The 12,774-nt window shown below is 44.2% G+C and overlaps 1 protein-coding gene across 2 annotated transcripts in view; it reads right to left on the bottom strand.

Moving 5' to 3' along the window:
- GRIK2 (glutamate ionotropic receptor kainate type subunit 2) overlaps positions 1-12,774 on the bottom strand; it is a 786,155-nt gene that overhangs the window by 526,923 nt on the left and 246,458 nt on the right. For both annotated transcript variants that reach the window (XM_054974427.1, XM_054974423.1), the window contains exons 2-3: positions 7,335-7,511; positions 714-971 (exon numbers count right to left, since the gene is read on the bottom strand). In XM_054974427.1, coding sequence (XP_054830402.1) covers positions 714-971; positions 7,335-7,511 — 435 coding nt within the window. The remainder of the gene's footprint in view (positions 1-713; positions 972-7,334; positions 7,512-12,774) is intronic.

The raw sequence follows: 12,774 nt of genomic DNA, 5'->3' as shown, positions 1-12,774 counted from the left end.
TAATTAGGCATAACATTAAACCCATTCTGGTCATGTGTATTTCATCATATTTACCACACCAAATGTACACCTCCATAGTAGCAAACTCTTACAGGTGTATATTTTGATCTCAATTTGCATGTAAATATGGAATTCTTAAATAAGCTAATACCAGCTTCAGCAGAAGCAATGCGTATCTCTCAAAGCTGCTGAGCTTAGAATGTGCAGGTTTTTATCTGGTGAGATGTGTGTTGAGCTTCAGACAAGTGGATGAATAACTCAGAACCACGAGAATACATCACAGGATTAAAACTATGAATCTTCTTACAAAATGTCAACAACATTGTTCATAGAGTACTCTGTAAACAGAACTCTCTGATTTCTTTTCTTACTGAAATGGCAAGGTGATATTTTTCACATGAAATCTGTAGATCTGTTTTCTTGAGTCCAGACTCCTTAGATAATTGCTAGAATGTACCTTTAGCATTTAATGCATTAAACTGAAATTTGCATCTCTCATTTTGATGTCAATACAAATCAAATGTATTACAACACTTTATGGAGAAGGTATACTGGTTTATCTGTACACATTTCAAAGCATCTCAATAACAGCATAGAAGTGGTATGTTTAAAAAAAATCACTGTTTTTAAAAAACAGTTTTTTAAAAAAACATTAAGCGTCTGCACAAATACATCCATGTAAAAGAAGTATAAAGAAGCATAGCCCTGCTTACCTGTGCTATCATCATAAACAACAGTGACAGTTTTCCACTTGAAGAACTGCACAAGGTCAAGAATGGCACGGCTGAGTGAAGAAAAATCTGGATAAAGACTGACATAGAAAGAGTCTTTGTTGTCTGAAACCTGATGCTTCCAGCGAGTCTGTATATGTGGAACCCCCAAGGCATTGCAGATAGATTGCACTGCATTCGCTGAAGAGCTATGTGAAGGTCCAAAGATAGCTGCTACTCCAAGAGAGAGCTGATCACAAGCTGAAAAGCAAGACATGCATGATCAACAATATGCAAAGCACAGGGGCACATTTTCCAGAAAACTGCCTACCAAGCAAGGCCTCATTTGATAGCAAGATCTCCTTCCTAAAAATTATAGCCACCATTGTCTTACAGAATGAATTGCTGCAGACAGAAAATTTATTTTAAAGGTACTTGAAATTTTAAATATTAAGCCATATATATGTGCATTAAAATGGAGCTCACCAACTATGTCAACAGACCTTTGGTTGGTCCTTGTTATGGGTCTCTAGATGTCTGGAAAGGAAGAACAGATTCTACCGCAATCATTGCAGATGAATCCAGTGACTAATTTTCAACCCTTTCTGCTACATAACCAGTTTCTTAAGACATGTTAAGTTCACCTAAAATGCCTTGTTTTTGTAGAATGGATGCGGATATTACAGGAATTGTACTGCAAGAGCTCCACTTCACGTTGATATTTTCTTTGTACTACCTTGTCTACTCATCCATTTTACAGTAGTTAGCTGAGATAGACAGCAGGGGTCAATCAGATCTATGTACTGTATCCTGCACATAGTTATTATCAGTTCTATATCTAACAAAGAGAATAAATTATGTTAATGGCACTAAACAGTTCTATCTTATATCTGCCTGAAGCATTGTTTTCCATTGGTACTATAACACAAATTGTCCATTTATGTAGAAAGGTTGAGTAAGGCTCACACGAACTGGGAAGGGCAAAATCAGAAATCAACTGCACCAGGGAAGTCCACGTTGATATGTAAAGGAACACAGATCTGCAATCAGGACCAAATAACTGCCCTTGGATAAGTGATACTCTTTCTGCCTTCATGGCAGTAGAGATAAAGAACAAGCCACCATTTGTGTAGTTACTTGTAGCCAATCCAGATATGACATTGGGGAAGCCATGCTTAGAACCACAGATTTATTAATGAACAGCACTGGGCAGGGATGAGGGAAGATGTGGATTCAAGTTATAGCATTAGGGAAGGAGCTTAATTCTCACCTGCATCAAAAAAAAATCCATGATAGTGGTGTAATGAGAGTGAGATAAACCCCTTTTCTGCAGTGCTGCAGATCAGACCTGTACTGGAGTACCTGTAGTGTCTTTGTGCAGCTCATTTATACATCTAGAAATTCACACATGAATCCGCCAGGGTCACATGTGGTTTGGCACTCAGCCATTAAGTTTTTCTGCAGAGGATAATTCATGGAAAGTGCCTCGTTTTATTTATGCACTTCTTAATGTACCCATTTTTTCCCTTATGGAGATTCAAGTTTAATGCAGGTCTCTTATGCTAGGCTTTAGTTTATACTACTAACCATACAATAGCCATTATCCAGATAATGTACATAAGGCACCATTTGCTGAAGTCACAGGTCACTACAATTAGTGGGAGCTCAGTTATTGACTTCAATGGCATGTAGATTAACCCTATATGTTTGGCACAGCCACTCACCTTTGTGCAATTTTATTTAGAAAAATAAGTCAGAATTATACACCAATGCACTGCTTTTCACAACTGTAGTTGCACAGTAGTTACACAGATGCTAATTGGTAATAACAGCAATGGCTGGCAGATGGATGTTTCTTTTCCAACAGACTTCTCTTTTTAAAGATGTATTGAAGCATGTTTTGAGGGTTTACAGCCACTTTATCTGATGCATCTTTTTGTTTTTGCTCTGACAAACACAACTAACTATCCAAGCATATTCTGCAGGGATACTGTATATACAGGGTTGCTGCATATATACTATTCTTAGTTCAAACAGTATTTTAAATCAATTCTGGCTTTATCTCGGGATTCTTTTTCTGTATGGTGCTTTTAAAATCAAATTGGTTGTCCATTCCAGACCATAGGCTGCCTACAAAGGTACTAGATCTGCTGAAATTCAAGTGTTTGGACTTCACTAGCCTAAAGTCTTGTGATGAGCAATCTTCCTCCTTGCTAATGTAAGACTCATGAGCCACCACAGTAGCTGAGAACATAAATCTGCTTATTAAGGCTCCTGTCACAATAAATACCCCATTTTACCAGAGCCTTTCACCTTTCATTCCTGATTTCTTAAAACATACAGAAATAGCTGCCAAAGGTGAACAGCTATTTGGAATCCACAAAGTCATGAAAGCAACTTTTATGAAAGTAGAGTATTAGACTTGTGCCAAGGGAGTGGCAAATCTCTGCTCCTTTGGCAGGCCTGAAAAAATAATTTCCACAGTCAGTTTCCCATTTCTCAAATAAGAAATAGCCTTTCTTACGGGGCTATTGTCCAAATTAAAGAAATAACTAACATATACAACATAGTGTAAATTAAAAATTCAATGGAGAATAAACATACAGATGCCATGCCCGCTGGAACAACTTTCTTTGTTATGTCCGCTTCTTTGTTTGTGGGTGAGGAGTCTGGCTCTCCTGGCCAGACAGCCACCAGCTGCTAAAGCTGGGGGCTGCCTTTGCCACCCTGGAAAGAGGAAGTGGCAGCAGGGTCCTTCCTGGGCATAACAGACCTCGGGCTTAGGGGTGGAGCTTGGTGCCTTATAAGGCGGCTCTGCTCCTCAAGTGGGAAGTTACTGCCTCGTACTCAAGCAGGCAAGAGCACATCAGCTGCTCTCCCTTTGCTTGCCAAGCACCAAGTCAAAGAGACCCAGTTTGAGGGCTGGCACAAGTCGTGGTTTGCCCCTGGGGCCGGATGGCTTTTGGGGCCTTACAAGCAGCACGGGGCTTTGGCTCCTCACCTCAGCCCCATTTCACCAGTGATCTGCATGTCCCCTTTGCCAGGCATTGGTACTGGGAAACCAGGACAGCTGGGAAGTGGTGTGCAGGTTACTAGTAAGGTCAGGTTGGAAGGTACCACTCTGCCCGTGGCAGCATCACAGGAGATCAGGTTCACCAGGGATAAGGTCACCATTAGAGTGAGGTGTTCCAAAATGGACCAACAGCAAAAAGGGACCATAATACAGCTAGGCCCCTGTGCTGATCATTATACCCATTTATACCCTTTGGTGATATTTGGAGGTCCAGGGGAATGAAGCGGGTGCTGTTTCACCACAGCAATGGCACACCCTCTTACATGGTGCCAGTTTTAGACAGTAACTGAACGGGTACTGTTGAAGTTAGGTTTGGAAGGCGTCAAATTCAACTCCCATTCCTTTCGAATTGGAGCTGCCTCTATGGTGGCAGCCATGGCAAACCTGGGACTGGTTATCCAATGGGTTAGCCGGTGGTGGTAGGCTGCATACTAATCCTATGTGTGCCCCTTGGTAGTGCTGAAAGTTGTGGTGTTATTAATTGAGCTTTTTCCTTAGCTGCTGTGTTTTGCCATGAGAGGCTGAGGAACCTCATCTGCAAGTACAGCATGGTACTTAGGGTGGCTCATCAAGCCAAGAGGACTCCAATTGGGTCTCAGTTGGGCCTCAGTGGATGGGCTGTTGCTGAGTGGCAGGGCCACTGGAGCCTGAGATGCCTGGGGCTCCTGCCACTGTTGTTTGAGGGGAGGAAGGGTCCTCTGCCCCATATACTAATCATTCACCTTGGAGGGAATGACCTTGGTTTGGTCAAGGGCAAAGCCGTGTCATTGCAGGTGCAGGCTACCTGCAGTTCATTGGCAAGCAGGGGCATGGAATCTTCATTATTTGGTTTGCAATACTCCCGTGTCTGGTTTGGCGGGGAACTTGGGATCCAAAGGGCATTGACAGGGTGCAGCACAGGGCCAAGGCAGAAGGCTCTGGAAGAGGGGTTGGGGGTATATCTGTCTCATCCCAACATAAGAGCCAAATTTTCCAACCTGTATAGAGAGGATGGTGTCCACCTCTCAGGAAAAGGCATTTTCTTGGTTGATTTATGGCAAAGGCTACGGGAGGCTTTAGACCACCTGGTGGGTACAAGGGCCTAAGTAGAGGCTTGGCCTTGGCAATGGTGATGGCAGGGTAGAGTTTGGGCAAGGAGAGCAGGTCAGTGAGCACCCTTGGCACCTCCCCATTGTTAGGGGAATTGGGGTCTGTCTGGATCAGCAGGGGGGCTGTACAGCTCCCAGGTGTAAGGGCAGATTGCTGATGGGACCCTCTGTACAAGTACTTCTCTCAGGCTGTATGGCTTGGGGTGGATGGAGCTTGAAGGGGGGAGTATCCAGTTGGCCTGGCTGGCCGAATCCAAGTCATGCATATGGATGGCTTGCACGTAGGGCAGAGGGGCTTGCTGAGGCAGGGCAAGGAGGGGTCCAGGGGTGACCCCTGGCTTGACCTGTTCTGCCAGTTTGGCCCTTGCCATTTTATCAGTGAAGTCGTTGTTAAATAAAAGTGATCCTTTAGTACCCAAACCTTGTGTCTGCCTCTTTATTCTGACTGGGGGGTGGGGGTGGAATGTTTATTTATTTCCGGAGTTTTGGTCCACTTTTCTAATAGAACATTTACAAAGTGATACACAAATGCGTCATACATTGGAAATCCAGCATGAAAAAGATCTCACTAGCTAGTCCTCTGTACACAGAAACATGAAGTCTTTAACTGTCTGCTTCTTCAGCCTGTTCATACAGCATGGAACCCAGGGATACAGAACATAGAGCCAAGCTACAAGTGATGCCCGACAAGAGTAAGACACGTGTCAGTTTCACTCAGGTTTTGATGGGAACAATAGACATCCTTGCAGCTTGGCTCTCCATTTAATTTGAAGTTTACAGAGCGGCAGTCTATGGGAGGGAGAACATGCGGTTGGGAGTGCAGGTGTCGGGTTCTTGCTGGGTGCACCCTTCCCCTCCACTGGGTGGGGGGTTTCAGGGCCCCTCTCCTGCCCCCTCCCTCCCCGCACAGCAGACAGGTCAGGCTGGAGCATTGCTGAATCTCCCTCCTGCTCGCCTGGCGCCCACAGAGTGATGCGGCATGTGCACTCTGGGCAGCGTGGTGGTGGGCTGGAGTGTCACTGCCTTTCCCCCCTGCTCATCCTGCCACCACCCGAAGCCACGGTGCACTGACTGGGCAGGGCCCATGCAAGCAGTGGCCAGGCTGGGCCATGGCCCAGAGCTGCATCACCTGGCAAGGGCTGGGCGAGTGCAGGGGAAGAAGCAGTGATGCGCCGCTGCCACACACACCCCAGCCAAGCAGGTGTGCCTGCATGCTGTGGTGGCCAGAACAGGCTGGAGCATCACCTGCCTCCCCCACCCAGTCTCCACAGTGTACTCAGCGAGGTGGCCATCGGGCTGCAGCCTGAAGCCGTGGCACGCTGTGGAGGTTGGGCCCAGAGTTGTACCACCCAGTCAGCACGGCACAGCTTTGGGCAGGGGCCAGGCAAGCGGAGGGTAAGGCAGCAACACTCCACAGCCTGGAGTTGCATTACCCGGCAGGAGCTAGGCGAGTGCGGAGGAAGAGGCAGTGATGCTCCAGCTTCCCACTGCATCACTCCGCAGGGCAAGGGCCCAGGCAGGGGAGGTGACAATGCTCCAGCCCGCCCTGGCCAAGCAGGCATGCCTGCATGCTGCAGTGGCCAGGACAGGCTGGAGCATCACTAGCCTCCCCCGCCCAATCTCCACAGTGTAGCACAGTGAGGTGGCTGCCAGGCCGCAGCCTGAAGCCGTGGCATGCTGTGGAGGCTGGGCCTGGAGTTGTACCACCCGGTCGGCATGGCACAGCTTTGGGCGGGGGCTGGGCAAGCGGGGGTAAGGCAGCAACACTCCAGCCCACCACTGCGCCAGCTCAAGCGCACATGCTGCATCACTCTGTGGGGGCCGGGCAAGTGAGAATATTCAGCGATGCTCCAGCCCGCTCTGTCTGCTGTGTGGGGAGGGAGGGGGTAGGAGAGGGGCACCCAGCAAGAACCTGACACCTGCACTCCCTTCCCAACTGCATGTTCTTCCTCCCATAGACTGCTGCTCTGTAAACTTCAAATTAAACGGAGAGCCAAGATGCAAGGATGCCTATAGTTCCCATCAAAACTTGAGTGAAACTGACATGTGTCTAACGCATGTCAGGTGTCACTTGTAGCTTGACTCATAGAAAGAAAGCAGCATCGCACTCTTTCTCCCTACTGCTGACCTACAGACATTCAGTGTTCCTTTGTGATCCTTGAGGCATAAAAGTTCGAAGTGTGTAGGCTTTGTCTTTGCAACTGGGTATCCAGATTTTTGTACAGACACTGTTCACAAATGACACTGAATACAGAAATTGATAATGGGGGTGGCCAATGTTATTCCATTCCCCCTCCAAGTATTTTTCATGTCACATGAAGCAGGCTATTGGCATGTATGGGATGCATGTGGAACATTGTGAGGAAGATCACTGAGGTAGATCAAAAATTATTCCCCTGATATTAGGATGCCACCTAAGCCAGGCAAACACCTGCATCTCTTTAAAGCTTTCAAAAAACTTACCTTTTTTGGATGCTTCAAAGCTGTCATAAAGGTTTATCTTCTGTGTGTCATATGTTAATGTGGTATTAGGCAACAGAGTTCTGTTTCTATTGATTGTATTCACAGCAAATCTGAAGGCTAGTTCCTCTGCTCCCATTGCTCCCGTCGGGCCAGATTCCACACATTCAAAAATACCCCCTGGAGAAATTGAGACACAGCAAAAAAAAAAAAAAGTCAGCAAAAATAAGCCAACAATACTCATTAGACATAACTGAAGTCAATACCTTCAGGGTATTTTTACAATATAACCTAAATATAAAAACAAGGGCCCAATATTTGTATAGGTCAGAAGTTGTAAAGAGAGAACAGAGTTGTAAACGTTGATGGACTCTACAGAAGTATAGTTTTGCTACTAATAATAGCAGGAAACAGGATTACACTACAGCTGTCAAAGTCCTGTGATCAGCTGCAATATCCCAATGGTCCAAGAAAAACAGAGAATCCTTGTAGAAGCAGCCTAATGTCAATGCAGGAATCTTGGCATGAGTCAACTGATAGTCTCCTCTGGGACTCAGAGGAGAGGATCCACGGGTCATGGACCTATAATTAACCTTTTTAGCTGTAAGAAATGTTGATCTTAGCTGACCAATAGTCCTGCTGGGGCAGGTCATGTAAGCCTTGAAGACAGGACATCTAAATGGTTGACAATTAGCCTGGACAAGTGCCATATTTGGTGAAGACAATGGAAAACTCATCTTACACTTGACCCATTTCTGGAACATTCCACCTTACATTGAATACTTCTGATGTATATGCTCAAAGGTGCCTGCTGATCCTAGAGCACACACCTCCAAAAGTGCTAGATGCAAAATCCACATAATGTGGAATAGTTCATTAGTTTGGACTCTTTTGGATCTGCATAACTCTCTGCCCCACTTTCTGATTGGTCAATGATAAATCCCATCTTCCCCATGGTAGCATGAAATAAGGACAAGCAAGAAGGAGGTCACTTTATACAGGTTGTATCCAAATTCCTCACTCTGACTTCCACTCAAACATGTGCTTCCGAGTTCCCCACTAGGACATGTCTGAGCAGCAGGATGACTGGAGGTAAAGAGTCAGGGAAGGGGTCCTGAAGCTGGCATGCAGTGAGCAGTGGCAGAAGAAGCTGCTGATGCTGCCACCGCCACCGCTACTCCACCATCTCGTTCTTAAAAACGGAGAAGGGAAACAGAGAGGGGAGGAAGTCTCCAGCTACAGTTCCCCGGTAAACTTGCACAGACCCGCATTTCTCAGCTCTCAGGAAGGCAGGGAGAGCTGCCTATCAAGGCTATGTGGACTAAGACTGGGGTTTCCACAGCAACAAAAGGTCTGCAGACATTCTGGGCCTATGTTGCCTAGGGAATCAATGGATTGGCGCCAACCTATCTGGCATCATAAAGCTTTCACGAATCCAACAAATCAGCCCAAAAAAGTCAAGGATTTTGTGAAAAACGCAGTCCCACAAAACGTGTTTTCACGATACACAAATCAGCCTGATTTTTCACAAAATTTGATTCATATTTCGATTCGTGCCCATGTCTACTGGGGGGTACCCTGGTGGTAATAATTACCTTAACTGAGTCCAGAACATCCTGATGACTATTACATCTCAATTGGTACTGGAACCCTTTGTCAGTTCAACTCTATGCATTCTTTTAGGGTTTTGCTTTTTGCCAAGGCCTGGCTGTGCAGGACAAGTGCCAAGTAAAATTCAGGAAGTACAAAGAAGATACAGGCAATAATGGACACTTCACGAGTTCTTCATAACTCTCCTAATTTGTATATTATCAAGTCCCTGAAGGAGTTTAGCTTCATAAACTGCTTCTTCATTTTATCTTGTATCTCATAACTAGATAGAGGAGATAATTTTTTCTGGTGCTGAAGTCTGTAAAACCTCAGCCTTTGGGAAATGGATGCTCCAATAATAATACTGGAACAGAAGCATTGCATACCGAGGGAGAAAGTGACAAATGGCTGTATGTAGATAGTGATACCACTTTGGATCTCGCAGAGATTGAACCATTAGAGCAGGATGCCACAAATATGTAACAATAGTTAGAAACTAACAGGGAAGAAAGCTCAGTGGATAATCATAAGATTTACACAGGGATTTACCTGGATAATAGCCAGGTGATATCAAACAAAAAAATGGCAATGGCAAAATTGATTAACTATAATGATTAGAGATAGCCTAGAAAACTGGGTATTAATAGCAAATACTATATTTTGGAGGATCTAGACATGTCACAAAAGCTCTGTATTTGCACTTTACCAAAGCTTAGATCACTAAACCATTTGAAGCCAGGCAGCAACATGAAAGCAGACACTATTTTTATTTCAGCAGACTCTGAAAAATAGTTTTGCAGCAGAATGCAGGAGTGGAGATTACTGCATTTGCTTGATAAACATAGATACCAACTGACAAGGAGAACAAAAGGCTGTTTGATCCAATATTTGGAGGGAGGAGTATTTTGATGTTCTGATTTGCCACTTAACAATTTTTGAATAAATAGACTCCTTGCAAACACACTAAGCTGTGAAATAGGCTATTATATCCTAAGTAACAATTGATTCATAGGAACAAAAGTGTGAATATAATACAATTTTCTGAAATCTACATTTTGGGGGCAAATAGTAGGATTCTGGTTTGTCTGCATCACAAGCGTGATAAAAAACAATTATCCAGCTTTCTCTTTTGGAATTTACTACAACTTTTCTATTTTGCTCAAAATTTAAACAGCCACAGTGCTATTAAGAATTTTACTTGGCATGATTTCTTGAACTGGAAGCTGCAGCCAAGCACCACAAAGCCACTTGTTTCCTACAGAATTCCTGAAGTGGGTGCCCATAGTCTCTAGGTCTTAGAAATATATTTCTTGCCTTGTGCAATAAAGATCAAATTCAACACAGTAGGGAGTAGGAACATTTGTACCTGGAAGTGGAAATGAATCTATGTAAAAGCGTTCAGTTTCCTACTCTTGCAACAGTATGGTCAATGATCCCTGATAGGGTACAATGTAATGAGGAAGAGGGTGCTCTTTTGCAAAGAATGGTCCTTTGAAAAGCCAGAGGACTGTTAAGATGCATACAGATGTATCTTTAAATAGCACTCACTACAATTTATTCCCTCACAGAATGAAGCCAGCTGTCTTAACAAGGCATCTTCAAATATACTTATTGGGATTGTATACACTGATCTCAATCTTTCTTGCTCCTGTCCCCAATCTTCAAGTTTACCTTTACCTTAATTAAAAAGTTCAGCATAAATATTTATTCATTTAAATGGAGAAACCACTACTAGCTCCTTTTTGCCCGCACCTTTCATTAACCAACCCAGGTCCCATACTCTTTTTCCTCAACTAGGGTTGGTGGGAGAAATGAAGTTAATGAAGTTAACTTAGTTAATAAAGGGGTAGGGGGTAAAACTAAGAAATCATTGGTGCCTCCAGCTCACTGGTTCACTCCTGCGCCTAACCAGGAAAGAAGTACTAGTAGGGAAAATAAAGGAAAATACCATTTCAAAGCCATTCCCTAGACCAGAGAGTCTTTTTAACAAATCTGGAATGTTCAGACTTCCAAACATACAGATTGAAGTGCTACAAGTGAGCACTTGATTCTGCTGTTTGTATGAACTATTCCTCCGTGGAAGTTCAATGGTTAATATAATTCAGACTATGCTTACTTGCATGCTGTCAGCTGATCAAATCTACCTTCCTACAAAATGGATGGAGGAAAAAAGAGAAAAAGAGGGGAAGAAGCGGATCCCGCAGCCACAATAAGGCCAGATACTACCTTCCAAAAGGCTGTCATGAGTCATGTTACTCCAACCAAACTAGACAGCTGATCTGTCTGCCATTGTTGTGCTTATTCATGATAGCTTTATTAATAATCTAAGTAAGGCATGCGACACATGCTCTCAGATAAGCTGAGAGAGAAGTAATAAATCTTGCAATTCAGAAGTAGACAAGCTGCCAAACCACTGCCTATCTATGTTTAACAGCTTGAGAAAGGCAGATGTAGAAGTTGTCTGATTTCCAGCACAGCTTTTGGACCTGAAATTAAACATCCAAACTGGCACTAGCACACTGAAGTGGATCCTTCATTCAAAATGACACGGCCAAAGTATTTAAATGCTAACTTCGTGTACTCTTGGGTTTTCCTTCTCTGCATTTAAAATTCTAAATGGAATGTGCAGTTGTGTTTTCAACCACAATCAGTGAAGGACTCTGGTCCTTATATTTTATAATATACAAATTAGCCTAACAAATAGCATATGGTAATGAAATGCTAACATCCTATGAGCATTCTGAGTCCACCTAGTCAAACATCACTCTGTATAATTTTATAGTAAGCCTCGAAGTGGGTTAGTTTGGCAAGCACAACATGGTCTTCCAACTTTGCTTGACCTGCCCTACGTAGAACTGAGGCACCACAAGATGTTTAGTCTGTCATAGATAATGCAGACTGATAGATCTGGAATGCTGGGTGAGTTCAACAAAAGAGTCCCAGAAAAAGTATAAGGGGAAACTATTCTACATAGTACAGAACAGAAGGAGGGAGGGACACAGACCCAATCACACAGACCCATCCACAGACGGTTTGCATTCTATATATTGACTATATGCTGTTTTTTTTAAGATGGGTGTGACTTCATACTGCACAGCAAACATGCACAACAGCATTCAGATTGCTTTACATTCTGTCCCTGCAAGTGGATGCAGAAATAAGGAGAGCTGAAAATAATTATATGGGATAAGAAAAGGGCCAGCTTTATGTATCTTTATGTTGCACCCAACAGGGGAATCTGTAGCACCCACAGACCAGCCCCATTGGCCTACCAGTCAAGGTGTGGGCAACTGGGATGCAGAAGAGTCTGGCCTCCTTTTTACATTCATCTCTGATTTTATGAGCAAGGACACTTTGGCTCCAAGCCTTGAGCTGTCACATGTGTACATCTCAGGACCCGTCTTGCCAAGCCTTCAAAGTGCTTGAGGTAAGTGTACCATGTCCTCACTCTCAGCTGCAGGGTCTATGAGTTGAGGATAGTGGCATCCCTCAAGGGGTTGCTGTTAGAGAGATGGGCACAGACCGAAATATGAACCAAAATTAAGCACGAACCAGCGGTTCATCATCAGATCCCATTTCTAACGAACCGCCATGAACTTTAGGCTGGTTCATTTGGTTCATTTTTTGGTTCGACACTGCAGACAGCCTGGTGCCAATCAATCAGTTTCCTAGGCAACAGGGGATGGACTTTCTGCAGACCTTCTGCTGACCCAGAATTGAATTTCTGCTGGCCCGGAAGTAACCTTCTGCTGACCCGGAAGTGATGGTTTTCTGACCTGGATGTGACGTTTTCACGAACCAAACAAACCGGTTCATGAACCAGGGGCAGCTTCGTGAAACTTTGTGGTTCATG

The sequence above is a fragment of the Eublepharis macularius genome, chromosome 1 (genome assembly GCF_028583425.1).
Source record: "Eublepharis macularius isolate TG4126 chromosome 1, MPM_Emac_v1.0, whole genome shotgun sequence".
In the NCBI taxonomy this organism is placed as follows: domain Eukaryota; kingdom Metazoa; phylum Chordata; class Lepidosauria; order Squamata; family Eublepharidae; genus Eublepharis; species Eublepharis macularius.
The sequence above is the reverse complement of the archived record's forward strand: the minus strand, read 5'-3'. Positions and strand labels throughout refer to the sequence as shown.